Source organism: Chiloscyllium plagiosum, chromosome 10 (genome assembly GCF_004010195.1).
Source record: "Chiloscyllium plagiosum isolate BGI_BamShark_2017 chromosome 10, ASM401019v2, whole genome shotgun sequence".
Lineage (NCBI taxonomy): Eukaryota > Metazoa > Chordata > Chondrichthyes > Orectolobiformes > Hemiscylliidae > Chiloscyllium > Chiloscyllium plagiosum.
The window spans coordinates 58,342,429-58,359,047 of record NC_057719.1 but is presented as its reverse complement, the minus strand read 5'-3'; the positions used below and the strand labels follow the sequence as shown (position 1 = coordinate 58,359,047).

At 40.6% G+C, this 16,619-nt stretch overlaps 1 protein-coding gene across 2 annotated transcripts in view; it reads right to left on the bottom strand.

Annotated features, from left to right (window-relative positions):
- The window catches only part of mipol1 (mirror-image polydactyly 1), a 413,402-nt gene extending 397,385 nt beyond the window's left edge, over nt 1-16,017 (bottom strand). Inside the window, exons 1-3 of one of the 2 annotated variants that reach the window (XM_043697843.1) lie at nt 15,976-16,017; nt 6,219-6,422; nt 5,964-6,126 (exon numbers count right to left, since the gene is read on the bottom strand). Coding sequence is in view for 1 of the 2 variants with exons in the window: in XM_043697844.1 (XP_043553779.1) it covers nt 5,964-5,998 (35 nt within the window). In the remaining variant the exon portion in view is untranslated. Of the gene's footprint in view, nt 1-5,963; nt 6,423-15,975 lie in introns of both variants that reach the window. The other variant, XM_043697844.1, reaches the window with a different exon arrangement.
- Between the last annotated feature and the right edge of the window lie 602 nt (nt 16,018-16,619).

Sequence of the window (16,619 nt, the reverse complement as noted above, 5' to 3'; positions counted from 1 at the left end):
AGTTTAATTTATTAGTCCTACCTTGTCCCTGCCTGTCCTGACTGTTTGACTCACTTCTGTTCTCAGCTGTACCCGTCTCAGATCGATCTCTTTCCTCACTATCTCCCTGAGTCCCACCCCACCACCTTACTAGTTTAAATCCTCCCAAGCAGTTCTCGCAAATTTCCCTGCGAGTATATTAGTCCCCTTCCAATTTAGGTGCAATCCATCCTTCTTGTACAGGTCACTTCTACCCCAAAAGAGATTCCAATGATCCAAAAATGTGAATCCTTCTCCCATACACCAGCTCCAGAGCCATGCATTCATCTGCACTATCCTCCTATTCCTGCCCTCACTAGCTCATAGCACTGGGAGTAATCCAGATATTACTCCTTGAGGACCTCCATTTTAAATTTCTGCCTAATTCTCTGTAATCTCCCTTCAGAGTCTCAACCTTTTCCCTTCCAATATTGTTGGTTCCAATGTGAACAATGACCTCCTGCTGGCCCCTCTCCCCCGTGAGAACATTCTGCACCTTTTCGGAGACATCCTTGATCCTGACACCAGGGAAACCACACACCATTCTGCTTTTTCTCTGCTGGCCACAGAAACGTCTGTCTGTACCTCTGACTACAGAATCCCCGAACACAATTGATCTCTTGGAAGCCGACATACCCCTCATTACATTAGAGCCAGTCTCAATACCAGAAACTTGGCTGTTTGTGCTACGTTCCCCTGAGAATCCATCAACCCCTACATTTTCCAAAACAGCATACCTGTTTGAAATGGGTAATTCCACAAAAGACTTCTGCTCTGGCTGCCTACCTCTCTTATTCTTCCTGGAGTTAACCCATCTAAGTGACTGTATCTGAGACATTCCCCCCTTCCTATAACTGCCATCCATCACATACTGTTGCTGTTGCAAATTCCTCACCGCTTCTGTCTGTCTCTCCAACTGATCCACTCGATCTGATAAGATTCGCATCCAACAGCATTTATGGCAGATATAATCCGCAGTAACTCTTAAACTCTCTTTAAACTCCCACATCTGACAAGAAGTACATATCACTGCAAAGGCCATTTTTGCTCCTTCACAATCTACAGACCCAGAAAATAACACCGTCTTATTCCTCTACAACCATTGCCCCAAGTTAAATGAATAGCTATGGTTTATACTTTAAGTTTAATCAAGAAAGAATCCACTGTACCCACTACTACAGCCTCTCTCTTGGACAAACTTAAAACAACAATTAACTTATCTGATTTTGTGCTGTGAACTTCGCCCAACAGTTCCTCCAAGATTAGTTGTGAATTTCACTGTTTGTTAATTTTCCCAGATGCACTCCGATGTCCAGCGATAAACGAATTCAAACAGCAAAGGCGGTGACTGTGCAGGTTGTTTCTCTCTCTCTCCTATTCATGAAGTTATTCCAATTCTCTAGTTTTATTTAACTGCTGAGAAAAGTTTGTTGCAGTTTTAGAGCTGGACGAAGGCTGAATCAGAAAAAGTGCCCCAATCAGCAGACTCTAGGTGAAAGTAAGAAAAATCCCTGGAGGCTACCAATAGTTTAGTGCAGCTGAGACTGGGCAAAAGAAATCCACAAGCAATATGTGCTTGATTCAGCTGAGAAAGACTGGAGTCTAGATAAATTCAGCAGCAGTTTAATAAAGCTAGCTGTTTGATAAAAGCTCTTTTGAGGTGGTAACAAGACACTTGGGAATAATCTCTGGATTGAAAGATCTAAAAAACAAATCTCTCCCTATTTTTACCAGCTGTAAGAACATTTGAGAGAGAGATTATTCAACTATTTACTATAAAATAACCAATGATATCAATATCCTTCTTTTTAAGATAAAGTCACAAAGTCCAAAGCAAGAATTAGCAAACGTGAACTCCTTTGTGGGGGTCATTGATTCAGAAGTCATAGATAGCTTCTTTTTAAATTTCTTGGAAGGTAGTTTGAAAAGTATTGCTGAAATGTAATTTCTGCTTTCCTGTTTTAACAAAAAAGGATTGATCACTTACAGAATGCATAAAAAAGATTACTGTGTCAGTTTATAATATAATAGTTTGCATTAAATGCCATCAGGAGATACATGAGGTATTGATCCCTTGACTGACTTTTGAAAAGTTTCTGCAAAATTACTGTTCAGTTGAGCCAAGTGATTATAGCAGCAATGTTTGTTAAAATATATTAAAGTACATGAAACTTTAAGTGTTTAGTGCATTGTGAGAGTCATGATATACATGTACAGAGAAATATTGATTATCCGAAGGACACAGGTGGGGAGTATTTCATTCAGTTAATCGAATGCCGGATAACGTAGTTTAGCCGAGCATCGGGACATTGCAATCTTGCCGGATAATTCGATATTCAGATCGTGGAACGCTGGATAATCGAGGTTCCTCTGCATTGAAATTTTGTTTTCATTTTTTAGGTTTTTGTGAAGATCTGTAGCTCAGGTTGTGAATGAGGTATTTTGTTAACTCGCTGAGCTGCTGGGTTATTGTGCACACGTTTCATTACCAAAGCGGGTAACATCATCAGTGCAACTTCTGTGAAGCACTGTTGTTCTGTCCTGCTTAGTTTTTTTTGTGTGGTCCAGTCTGTTGAGGCGAGTGTCACTTCTGGGTCTTCTCGGCAGCAAATTGTACACTGGGTGTATGTCTGTTGACGGCCTTTTTGGTTGAAAACCAGACTTTCAAGAACTCTCATGTGTCTCTGGGTGGCCTGCCCGAGGATAGTAACTTTGTCATAGTTGAATTGATGGCCCTCTTGGTCTGAGTGTACGGAGATGAGGGAGAGTGGATCATGTTGTTTAGTAGCCAGTTGTTGTTTGTGAAGTTGAAAGGCTGGATTTTTTTACTTGTTTGTCCGATGTAGTACTTAATGCAGTTGTTACAAGGAATTTTGTATACCACCTTGGTCCTGCAGGCTGTGGGTGTGGAGTCCTTAGTCCTGGTAAGTAGCTGGTGTAGTGTGGTTGCTGGTTGGTGTGCCATCATAACACCTAGCAGTCGTAACAGCCTGGTTATTACAAACACACTGGCTATCCTACATGAAGAACATATCAGAATTAACTACCAGGTTGTCACAGCCATTGATATTATGGTGGCACACCAACCAACAGCCACACCACACCAGCTACTAATAAAACCCAAACCAACACAAGTTCAACATGAGTTCAGTACTTATATTAAAGGACCAGGTAGATTTTTATGACAATCAACTTGGCTGCTGTGAGGCTAACTCTTATTTCCAGTTTTTCCTGAATTCAAAATTCACCATTCAAACCCATGTAATTAAGCATTAGCCAAGGGTTCTGGGGTTCTACTATCACAGAAACATTATCATGACATGACTGCCTCACCAGGGTTTCTTCAGAGGATGATATCAGAAATCTCTGCTTTTCTTGAACAATGTCAATAACCTAGATGCGCACAGTACAATTTTAAAATTTATAATGTCACAATTTGCAATGGAAAAATCTTTCAAGAACCTGAGCAGCGAGGATACATTCGAACAAGATAGAGGCTTATGCAATGAAGAAATATGTGGCAGATAAAATTTGATGTAGAAAGCTGTGTCATAGTTTTGATGCGAACAATGAAGAAAGGACATACACAAAAAGGATACAGTTCTAAGCAGGGATATAGGAGTGGAGAACCTGAGAGCTTATGGGTACAAATTATTGAAGGTGGCAGGGTAGATCAAGATCATGAATAATAAGGCACACAAGATCTTGGGCGTTATGAAGCAAGGCAGAGTACAAAGGAAGGAGTTATGACGAGCACTCACAAACTTTGACTGAACTAGAATACTGTCATAGAGTTTCCACACTGTAAGAAAGTAAAGTAAGAAAGTAAAAGTAAAGATGTACAGCACGGAAACAGACCCTTTGGTCCAACTTATCCATGCCGACCAGATATCCCAGACTAATCTAGTCCCACTTGCCAGCACCTGGCCCATATCCCTCTAAACCATTCCTATTCATATACACATGCCTTTTAAATTCTGCAACTGTACTAGCCTCCGCCACTTCCTCTGGTAGCTCATTCCATACACGTACCATCCTCTGCGTGAAAATGTTGCCCCTTAGGTCTCTTTTCTATCTTTCCCCTGTCATCCCAAAACTATGCCCTTTAATTCTGGACTACCCCACCCCAGGGAAAAGACTTTGTCTATTTATCCTATTCATGCCCCTCATGATTTTATAAGCCTTTATAAGGTCACTCCTCAGCCTCTGACACTCCAGGGAAAACAGCCCCAGCCTATTCAACCTCTCCCTATAGCCAATGGAATACATTTCAAGAAGAATACACAAGTATTAAGAGTGGGTGTAGAAAACATTTGTGAATGGTCCTAAGGATTCAAAGCCTCGGTTACATGGAAATATTTGACAAACTGAGGCTGCCCTCTTTAAAGCAGTAAAAATTGAAAGTTCATTTTGAACGTGTCTAACAAATCATGAGATGTCTGGACAAGGTAGATGGGGAAAACGTTGTTCCCATTTGCATAAAGGTCATGAAACAGAGGTCACCAATTTGATATGAAAGGAAAATGAACCAAAAATTACATGAGGGAAGACTTTTAATGACACAGTTAAGATCTATCTGTCTGAAAATGAGTGCTCGAGGCAAATTCAATTGCAGTTTTCAAAGAAGAACTGGATAACTATCCGGAAAAAAAGGGAAAGCTTTGGGGGAAAAGTAGAAAGAATGGGACTAGCGAATTGTGCTTCAAGAGCCATCACAGACATGTGTTGAGAGGTTACAGCACAGAAAACCAAAATATGATAATTTATTTCAGGTTAGTGTGACTACCATTAGATAGAGATGACACCATCAATACTTCAATCTGCATTAAGTCCAGGTCTTTGAGCAAAGAGAGTCTTTGAGCTAAAAGAACCATGGCTCCACAACTTGATCTCCCCCCTTCAGCAACACTTTTATGAAAGTAAAGTTTGGATTTTAAAAAAACTCAATGGCTGTAAAGTGCATTAGCCAACTGAATGTCTTGACCTATAAAACAATATTATGTATAAAGCTTTGCAATCAATTGCAATTTTTGCTCCTCTAAGAAATAATCATTGAGTTATCAGTGATATATTTGCAAAATTCGATGGGTTCTAATTGTTTCAAAATTGTCTCAAGTAACATTCATGCAAATTAAAATAGATTTTAAAGTTGTCTTAGCAAAACTGTTTTTGGAAAAAATATATAAATGTACAAAACTTCACTAATTAAATAAGTACAAAGCGTTTTACAACTGTCACATAGTATTTCATACAAATATTTATTGTTCTGAACCAAAATAATGTGCAATTCTATTACCCACGATTGAAATATTTCCACAAAATACATTCAATAATAACAACAATCCATAAGACATCAAACTCACAAACACAACATAGCAAACCATTCATGATCCTATCAATCAAGGTAGAATATTTACTAAATTCAACAGTATCGCACAAATGGCCAATTTCAACTCGAATATCATAAATTAGCCCAGAATAAAATCCACGTATTCGTACTACTATACTACATCATTATCATTGTTTATGTTATTCTTTTGTTAACTTTGTTTCGCAACCTTAGGCATAACTCAACTGGACATCTATCATTCAGCCAACTGCAACAAACACAAATATCTGATATCTCTGTGAACTGTTTAATTATTGTTTTAGCGACCAAAATATTATGGATCTCCAGAATTCCTGTTTGTTTATTTATTTAATCATGATTCATTTATCACAGAGAGCACCAATGGCACAGAAGTAACTATTGCCCTGATCTTGAAGGTTGTAGCATAAACAGATACCATCAGCCAATAGGCACAACACAAAATGCCAGCTGGCACTCGCCACCCACCCATCCATCCAGCCTTCCTAACTAACTAATTAACATCATAAATCCAAACAATTCGCTCAGTCATTTACTTGTCGCAAATATGAAGCTTTATAGCAGAAATTTGTCTGACCCTGTAGACTGTAACTTATATTGGTTGAAGCTCATCGCAGCCGTAGCAGTCCTGCTCCAACTTCCGTCCGATCGCGTTTTCAACAACCGATCCTAACCGTCCAGTATTCGAATGCAGCTCGAGCGACGGAACACAGCGCTTCCGGGTCACGAGATACCATCACCTGCAGCAATCGTGCAATTTGTTTAGGGTGGCAGTCTACTCTGTTTACTTGTTGTCATAGTCAGTACTGGAGCTGTTTCTGTAATCAACTACCTGAAATGTGAGATGCGACATGACTCATTTCATCGTTAGTTTGTGCTGACACTTTCTACTGCCGCGCTCACTTGGATTTAATGTTTCCTGGAAATGACTGAACACGCTGAGCCTTATCGAGTTGCAACCGCCGCAGATTATTAGGGTCATCTATAGATTGAACAGTGTAAGCAGGTTGGGCAACAGGTCAGTCAGTATCTGAAACTAGAGAAAAGACGGGTTAAGCTTTCGCCAGTGTGCCACTCATTTTTAAAAATAGCACAAGTCAGTACAGTTAGTGTAAAAGCAAATCACTGTAGTCGCTAAATACAAAAGAACCCTAGAAATACATAGCAGATTTTGCGACATCATTCGAGATTAACTTTATTATGACCTGTTCTCAGAACGGGCAGGTTTTGAGGAAGAACGAGGAGTGACAGACAATAAAGAAGTACTGAGAAAAAAGAAACAAAAATGAAATGCCGAATGATGAATGAGGAATAGATGGAGATAGGGCAAGAAAATAGGTTTAAAAGTGTAAATGACGGTTGCAAAATTAATATCAACTGATATTTTGCAAAATACCCATATTGCACGGAAACAGACCCTTCGGTTCAACTCGTCCAAGCTGATCAGATATCCCAATCTAACCTAGTCCCATTTGCGAGCACGTGGCCCACATCCCTCTGAACCTTTCTTATTCGTATACTCAACCAGATGCCTTTTAAACGTTGCAATTGTACCAGCCTTAACCACTTCCTCTGGCAGCTCATTCCATACACATACACCCTCTGTGTGAAAAAGTTGCCCCTTAAGCCCCTTTTGCATCTTTCCTCTCTCACCGTAAACCTACCCCCTCTAGTTCTGGACTTTACACACCCCAGGGAAAAGACCTTGTCTATTTATCCTATCCATGCCCCTCATGATTTTATAAACCTCTATGAGGTCTCCACTCAGCCTTTGGCGCTCCAGGGAAAGCAGCCCCAGCCTCTTCCTATAGCTCAAACCCTCCAACCCTGGCAACATCCTTGTAAATCTTTTCTGAACCCTTTCAAGTTTCACAACATCTTTCCGATAAGAAGGAGACCAGAATTGCATGCAATATTCCAAAAGTGGCCTAACCAATGTCCTGTATAGCCGCAACATGACCTCCCAACTCAATGCTCTGACCAATAAAGGAAAGCATATCAAAGGCCTCCTATCTACCTGCACCTCTACGTTCAAGGAGCTGTGAACCTGCACTCCAAGGTTTCTTCGTTCAGCAACACTCCCTGGGACCTTACCATTAAGTGTCTCAGTCCTGCTAAGATTTGCTTTCCCAAAATGCAGCATCTCACATTTATCGAAACTAAATTTGGGCGGCACGGTGGCACAGTGGTTAGCACTGCTGCCTCACAGTGCCAGAGACCCGGGTTCAATTCCCACCTCAGGCAACTGACTGTGTGGAGTTTGCACGTTCTCCCAGTGTCTGCGTGGGTTTCCTCCGGGTGCTCCGGTTTCCTCCCACCATCCAAAGATGTGCAGGGTCAGGTGAATTGGCCATACTAAATTGCCTGTAGTGTTAGGTAAGGGGTAAATGTAGGGGTATGGGTGGTTTCGCTTCGGCAGGTCAGTGTGGACTTGTTGGGCCGAAGGGCCTGTTTCCACACTGTAATCTAATCTAATCTAATCTAATCTAATCTAAATTCAATCTGCCACTACTCAACCCATTGGCACATTGGAACAAGATCCCATTGTACTCTGAGGTAGCCTTCTTCACTATTCACTACACCTCCAAATTTGGTGTCATCTGCAAACTTGCTAACTATATTAACTAAAATGAAAGCCGGATTAGGATTTGAAATTGTTAAATTTATGTTATTTTCAGAAAACTGTAAAGTACCTTCATTTGAACAGAATAGTAGCGAAGATGGATGTGAACAGAGAATTAAAATGGTTGATAGGTTGAATCTCAGAGATTGAGGGCTGCAGGGGTTGTTCCACAAAATGATCAACCAGAGGAGTTTGGTACACTTGCTTTCTTTGGTCAGAACTTTGACAAACAGGCAGAAAACTAGCCACCAGTAGACAAGAGCAGCAACTAGCCACCAAAAGGCATGACCAACTATCACTGGTATCCATACACCCAGATGAAGAGGGACATCAGTTCAACTGGGACAGGCTAAACAAAAACAAGCATGGGATTTCCAAAGGCCTGGCATTCAAACTGGAATTCCATCGACAAACATATAAATTTGGAGCCCCCATTTATCAACCTCAGAAACGGAACTGGAAATGATGTCACCCATCACAACAAACCAAGACAGATAAATTGCTATTGGGGGAGAACACCAATGCTTCACTGGAGGCTCACTGATGATGTTACTTAGCATGGTCATGAAACATCTGAGAACATATCTACCAGCTCAGCAAGCAAATTTACAACCAGAATGTTGAGTAGAGGAATTGGTTGTGGCTGTGTAGGACATTGGGGAGGCCGCTTTAGAATATTGCATTCAATTCTGATCTCCACGCTATCAGAAAGATGTTAAACTTGAAAGGGTTCAGAAAAGATTTACAAAGATGTTGCTGGGATTAGCGGGTTTGAGTTAAAGCCAGAGGATTTTTTTTCCTGGAGTATTGGAGGCTGAGAGGTGACCTTTATAGAGGTTTATAAAATCATGAGAGGTATGGATAGGGTGCATAGCCACTGTCTTTTTCACAGGGTTGTGTAATCCAAAATTAGAGGGCATAGGTTTAAGCTGAGAATATTGCACACAATGTACCAAACGTGGCCTAACCAATGTCCTGTACAGCTGCAACATGACCTCCCAACTCCTATACTCAATGCTTCTATAAAGGAAAGCATACCAAATACCTTCTTCACTATCCTATCTACCTGCGTTCAAGGAGTTATGAACCTGCATTCCAAAGTACCTTTGTTCAGCAATATTCCCTAAGACCTTAGGAAAGATTTAAAAGGCACTCATGGAGAGGGTGATCAATGTGTGGAATGAACTGCCACAGGAGGTGGTGGAGGTTTGTTGATTACATTCCTGGCTTGCGCACTACAGAGCAGGCAGAGGATGGTGACAAATTTGAGGGAAGCCAAATTGTACAAGGAGCCATCATTATTGACCAATTCAAATACTTTTATGTGAGGTTTAAAAAACACTGGTACATGTGGTCACTGAAAGCAAGCATGCAAATGTAGCAAGTAGTTAGGAAGGCAAATTATATGTTGGCCTTCATTGTGGGAGGGTCTGAGGTGAAGAGTAAGGATGTCTTACCGCAGCTTTATCGGGCCCTATTGAGATCTCACTCTGAGTATTGATTGCAGTTTAGCTCTCCTTAAGGAAGAATAGATGTACTTACCTTGATCATTAGAGAAATAATATCAGACAACCTAAATTGGCTAAAGGCAGACCAGTTCCTGATCTTATGGTTTGCATCCTATAATCCGAGTAGAAGTAGCTACAGAGATATTAATGTAATTTTCCAAAATGCCTTGAATTCTGGAGAGGTACCAGAGCATTGGACAATTGCTAATATGACACCCCTGTTCAGAAAAGGAGAGACAAAAGTGGGTAACTCCAGGTTGAGTTGCACAACTTTTACAGTTGGAAAAATGTGGAATTAATTATTAAGGAAGTAATAGCAGTAATCAGCATGGCTTCATGAAAAGGAAATTGCACCTGTTTAATGTATTAGTTTATCAACAAAGTCTCAACCAGAGGAAAACCAATAGATATGGTGTATTGACATCCAGAAAGTGTTTGACAAGGGCCCTCAAAATGTTGTCATATGTTGAGTGTTTAGTGCTAGTAGTAGTATATTGGCACGGATAGAGAATCGGATAATGGCAGCAAATGGCGCTAAGGGGCTCTCTTTCAGGTTGGCAACTTGTAATCAGTGTGGTTCCACATGGATCAGTGCTGGGACTTCAACTGTTATATTAATAACTTGAAGGAAGAAAGCATACAAATGGTAGCCAAATTTGCAAATGACACAAATAATAGGTGGAAAGCCAAGTTGGAAGAGGGACACAAACAGTTTACGGAACTAAATTGATAGGTTAGGTAAGTGGGGAAAAAGTTGGCAAATGGAATATAACGTGGGAAAATGAAAGGTTGTTCATTTTGAAAAGGAGAACAAAAGCAAAGTATTACTTAAATGGAGAAAAACTAGAAAGGTGCAACAAGGATTTTGAAGAACATATGCATCAAACACAGAAAGCTGGCATGTGCAGCAAGTAATAAGGAAGGTTATAGAGTCATAGAGATGTAGAGCACGGAAACAGACCTTTCAGTCCAATCTGTCCATGCTGAACAGATATCCCAACCCAATCTAGTCCCACCTGTCAGCACCCGGCCCATATCCCTCCAAATCATTCCTATTTATATACCCATCCAAATGCCTTTTAAATGTTCCCATTGTACCAGCATCCACCACTTCCTCTGGCAGCTCATTCCATACACGTTACCACCCTCTGTGTGAAAAGGTTTCCCCTGAAGTCTCTTTTATATCTTTCCGCTCTCACCCTAAACCTATGCCTCTAGTTCTGGACACCCCCACCCCAGGGAAAAGACTTTGTCTATTTATCCTATCCATGCCCTCATAATTTTATAAACTTCGATAAGGTCACCCCGCAGCCTCCGACTCTCCAGGGAAAACAGCACCAGCCTGTTCAGCCTCTCCCTATAGCTCAAATCCTCCAACCCTGGCAACATCCTTGTAAATCTTTTCTGAACCCTTTCAAGTTTCATAACATCTTTCCAATAGAAAGGATACCAGAATTGCATGCAATATTCCAACAGTGGTCTAACCAATGTCCTGTACAGTCGCAACATGACCTCCCAACCCCTGTACTCAATACTCTGACCAATAAAGGAAAGCATACCAAATGCCTTCTTCACTATCCTATCTACCTGCGACTCCACTTTCAAGAAGTTATGAACCTGCACTGCAAGGTCTCTTTGTTCAGCAACACTCCCTAGGACCTTACCATTAAGTGTATAAGTCCTGCTAAGATTTGCTTTCCCAAAATGCAGCATCTCACATTTATCAAAACTAAATTCTATCTGCCACTACTCAACCCATTGGCACATTGGAACAAGATCCCATTGTACTCTGAGGTAGCCTTCTTCACTATCCACTACACCTCCAAATTTGGTGTCATCTGCAAACTTGCTGAATTAAACTCCATCTGCCATTTCTCAGTCCATTGACCTGTCTGATCAAGATCCTGTTGTAATCTGAGGAAAGCTTCTTCGCTGTACACTACATGTCCAATTTTGGTGTCATCTGCAAACTATACCTCATGCTCACATCCAAATCATTTATATAAATGACGTAACGTAGAGGACCAGCACTGATTCCTGTGGCTCTCCACTGGTCACAGGACTCCAGTCTGAAAAACAACACTCCACCACCACTCTCTGTCTTCCAACTTTGAGCCAATTCTGTATCCAAATGGCTAGTTCTCCCTGTATTCCATGAGATCTAACCTCTTTGTTACTTCTTAAAAAAATTCAATCAAGTTTGTGAGACATGATTTCCCACGCTTAAAGCCATGTTGACTATCCCTTATCAGTCCTTGCCTTTCTAAATAGATGTACATTCTGTCCCTCAAGAATCCCTCCAACAACTTGCCCACCACTGATGTCAGGCTCACTGGTCTATAGTTCCCTGGCCTGTCCTTTTTCAACAGTGGCACCATGTTAGCCATCCTCCAGTTTTCCGGCACCTCCCCTGTGATTACCAATGATACAAATAGCTCAGCAAAAGGCCCAGCAATCACTTCTCTAGCTTCCCACAGAATTCTAGGGTACAGTTGATCAGGTTCTGCGGATTTATCCACCTTTATGCGTTTCAAGACATCCAGCACTTTCTCCTCTGTAATATGGACATTTTTCAAGATGTCACCATCTATTTCCCTACATTCTATATCTTCCATGTCCTATTCCACAGTAAACACTGATGCAAAATACTCATTTAGTATCTCCCCCATTTTCTGTGGTTCCACACAAAGGCTGCCTTGCTGATCTTTGAGAGGCCCTATTCTCTCCTTACTTGCCCTTTTGTCCTTAATTTGTAAAAACACTTTGGATTCTCCTTAATTCTATTTGCCAAAGCTATCTCATGTCCCCTTTCTGCCCTCCTGATTTCCCCCTTAAGTATACTCGTACTGCCTTTATAGTCTTCTAAGGATTCTCTCGATCTCTCCTGTCTATACCTGACATATGCTTCCTTTTTCTACCTACCAGCCTTTCCTTTCACCCTAACAGGAATATACTTTCTCTGGATTCTCGTTATCTCATTTCTGAAGGCTTCCCATTTTCCAGCCGTCCCTTTACCTGCGAACATTTGCCCCCAATCAGCTTTTGAAAGTTCTTGCCTAATACCGTCAAAATTAGCCTTTCTCCAATTTAAAACTTCAACTTTTAGATCTGGTCTATCCTTTTCCATCACTATGTTAAATCTAATAGAATTATGGTTGCTTGCCCCAAAGTGGTCCGCCACTGACACCTGTCACTGCCTTGCCTTATTTCCCAAGAATAGGTCAAGTGTTTCACCTTCTCTAGTAGGTACATCCACAGACTGAATCAGAAATTTTTCTTGTACGCACTTAACACGTTCCTCTCCATCTAAATCCTTAACACTATGGCAGTCTCAGTCTATGCTTCAAAAGTTAAAATCCCCTACAGTAACCACCCTATTATTCTTACAGATAGCTGAAATCTCCTCACAAATTTGTTTCTTAATTTCCCTCTGACTATTAGGGGGTTTATAATACAATCCCAATAAGGTGATCATTCCTTTCTTAATTCTGATTTCTACCCAAATAACTTCCCTGGATGTATTTCCAGGAATATCCTCCCACAGTACAGCTGTAATGCTATCCCTCATCAAAAACGCCACTTCCTCTCCTTTCTTGCCTCCCTTTCTATCCTTGCTGTGTGTGTATCCTGGAATGTTAAGCTGCCAGTCCTGTCCATCCCTGAGCTATGTTTCTGTAATTGCTATGATATCCCTGTCCCATGTTCCTAACCATGCCCTGAGTTCATCTGCCTTCCCTGTTGAGCCCCTTGCATTGAAATAAATGCAGTTTAATTTATAGTCCTAACTTGTCCCTGCCTGCCCTGACTGTTTGACTCGCTTCTGTTCGCAACTGTACAATCAGATTGATTTCTTTCCTCACTATCTCCCTGCATTCCACCCCCCACCCCCACCATATTAGTTTAAATCCTCCCAAGCAGCTCCAGCAAATCTCCCTGCCAGTATGTTAGTTCCCTTCCAATTTAGGTGCAATCCGTCCTTCTTTTACAGGTTACTTCTATCCCAAAAGAGATTCCAATGATCCAAAAATGTGAATCCTTGTCCCATACACCAGCTCCTCAGCCATGCATTCATCTGCTCTATCCTCCTATTTCTGCCCTCACTAGCTTGTAGCACTGGAAGTAATCCAGATATTACTACTCTCGAGGATCTTTTTAAATTCTTGTCTAACTCTCTGTAATCTCCCTTCAGAATCTCAACCTTTTCCCTTCCAATGCCGTTGGTTCCAATATGGACAATGACCTCTTGCTGGCCCCTCTCCCCCGTGAGAACATTCTGCACCCTCTCTGAGACATCCTTGATCCTGGCACCAGGGAAGCAACATACCATTCTGATTTTTCACTGCTGGCCACAGAAATGTCTGTCTGTACCTTGGACTAGAGAGTCCCCTAACACTGTTGATCTCTTGGAACCTGACATGCCCCTCATTGCATTAGAACCAGTCTCAATACCAGAAACTTGGCTGTTTGTGCTACATTCCCCTCTGAATCGATCAACCCCTACATTTTGCAAAACAGCATACTTGTTTGAAATGGGGATAGCCACAGAAGATTCCTGAACTAACTGCCACCTCTCTTACCTTTCCTGGAGTTAACCCATCTATGTGACTGTATCTGCGACTTTTCTCCCTTCCTATAACTGCCGTGCATTACATACCATTGCTGTTGCAAATTCCTCATTGCTTCTAACTGTCTGTCCAACTGATCCATTCGATCTGATAGGATTCGCAAACAACAGCATTTATTGCAGATATAATCCACAGTAACCTGTAAACTCTCCTTAAACTCCCACATCTGACAAAAAGCGCATATCACTCTACTAAAGGCCATTTTTGCTCCTTCACAATCTACAGACCCAGAAAATAACACCGTCTTTTCCTCTACAAAATACTGGTCCATGTTAAAAGTATTCATTTAAACAGCAAAGGCAGTAACTATGCAGGTTCAGTGTGGTGGCAGTTTCTTTCTCTCTCTCTCCTGCATTGACCTCACCATGTGCTTCCTTTGTCTGTACCGCTCCCTTTTTAAAACTCTGTTGTTTTGACTTTTATTTCCAAAGTTCCAAAACAATGCAACAGCATATGAAACAGTAATTATTGCTCCTGGAATTCAAGGAAATCACTTCCAACACCTAAAATATCTCAAAAAAGGAGCAGCTGTTACAGCCAGAAATTTTTCCCATCCAAGGTGAATGGAATGTTGGCCTTATTTCAAGAGGGTTGGGGTACAATGTAGAGAAATCTTACTGCAACTGTACAAGGTGCTGGTGAGACCACATTTGCAGTCTTGTGAGCAGTTTCTGCTTATTAAAGAAAATATATTATTTCATTAGAGGCAGGTCAGAGGTTCACCAGAATCATTCCTGGTATGGAGGGATTGTCTTCGGAGCAAAAGCTAAATTAGTTGGTATACTACTTGGAATTTAGAAGAATGAGTGGCAATCTCATTGAGACATATAAAATTCATAAGAGGCTTGCTGGTAAATTCTGAGAGGATGTTTCCCTCATGGGAGAGTAAAGGTCCGAGGGCATAATCTCAGAATAAAGGGGCACCAATTTAAGGCTGAGATGAGTCAGAATTTCCTCTGACTGTTGAGAGTTTTTGAGTCTTCAGCAATTATCTCATCAGAGAGCACGTCTAGTTCTTTTGCTTAGGTTACAGTATATTTTGATCCACTGCTAAAATTAAATTAATTTCTCACATAACAGTCATCACCTTCACAGAACTTAAAAGCAGAATTATTGCCTTTTTAGAATCCATGTTCCAATATAGTAACAAAATATGAAACTTATACGTTTAATTGTTTTTTTTTTATGATTCAGCTTAATTAGATAACAGACTGAAATCTGGCTTGATAGATTGTATTTATTTTTCTCTTAGTTTTAATGAGATGGTCTTTTGCTGAAATATACAATGATGCAGATTTGGGTTTAACAATAAAACAGAAGTTTATTATGCTAACGAAATGAAGATAAAATAGAATATCGCAAGCTATTTACATATACCATAAATTTAAGAAAAATTATATTAAATACAGTGCCGTTAATTCCAACAGCGTCCCATTTCAGTGCTCAAACAGCAGAGAGAATTCCCTTGTCCATCACACATATGATCAACTTACCTGTCCTTCAATTCCTGGTCCTGAGAATCTGGTAGTCTCATCCTTGGTTTGTCATATTTGTGAGCTTTGATTTTAATGCTTCTTATAATACCTTCAGGGTTTTAACCAAACACTTCTGGTTTGTAACTTTTAAACGAACCTCCTTATATTTGTTGCCTATATCTGAGAAACAACTGTACATACATAGACACAGATACAGTGCAGACACTTAGAGCTCTATAAAACCACAATTCATTTTTTAAGTACGTAAACAACTAACACACCCTTTTAACTATTAGAGATATCTCAATCACTGTCTTTCACTACCCTGATTTCTGTAATTAAACCCAACCGTTATTACCTGGGAAAGTTGACAGCTGGCGAGGCTGAAACTGTTCAACGTCTTCACCACACTTCCTGATGTGAGGTGTTTTTGAAAAAACATATTTCAGGCTCTTCATGCACAAGTATGTGTACAAGGTGTGTGCCTTATTTGGAATTATCTGTGCACATGACCAATCCTGAATGTTTTTGCCAAATACATGCCTTATTTGGACCTATTCATGCACATTAACAATCCCAAATGTTTTGTTCAAATGTGAGCCGTCCATAATTGCCTACCATTTTAACTCTTAGCAGACCTGACTGACTCAGCGTAATTCCATTCACATAGCAGCCTATTGTTAAGTCTCTTACCAGTTCCTGTTGGTTCCTGTTATCTTCAGCCTTATCCAATAGACTGAAGTTACCTCTTTCGTCATGGTCCCAAAACAATGTACTTTTCTCAAAAGTAACTGCTTTACACATTGAGCTCCAGCCAAGACACCTGTAAAGCTGCTCCAAAGTGAAACCAAAAAGCTTTTTTTCCCAAGCTATGGATGTTTCCTTGAAGCTCAAAGAAAATCCACAATCTGAAAGCCTAATGCTCTGCACTGTTTATTTTGTTCGGTTGAAAACACTCACAAGGTAAATAAAACTCCATTACTCTCCAGGAAGTCTCTAATA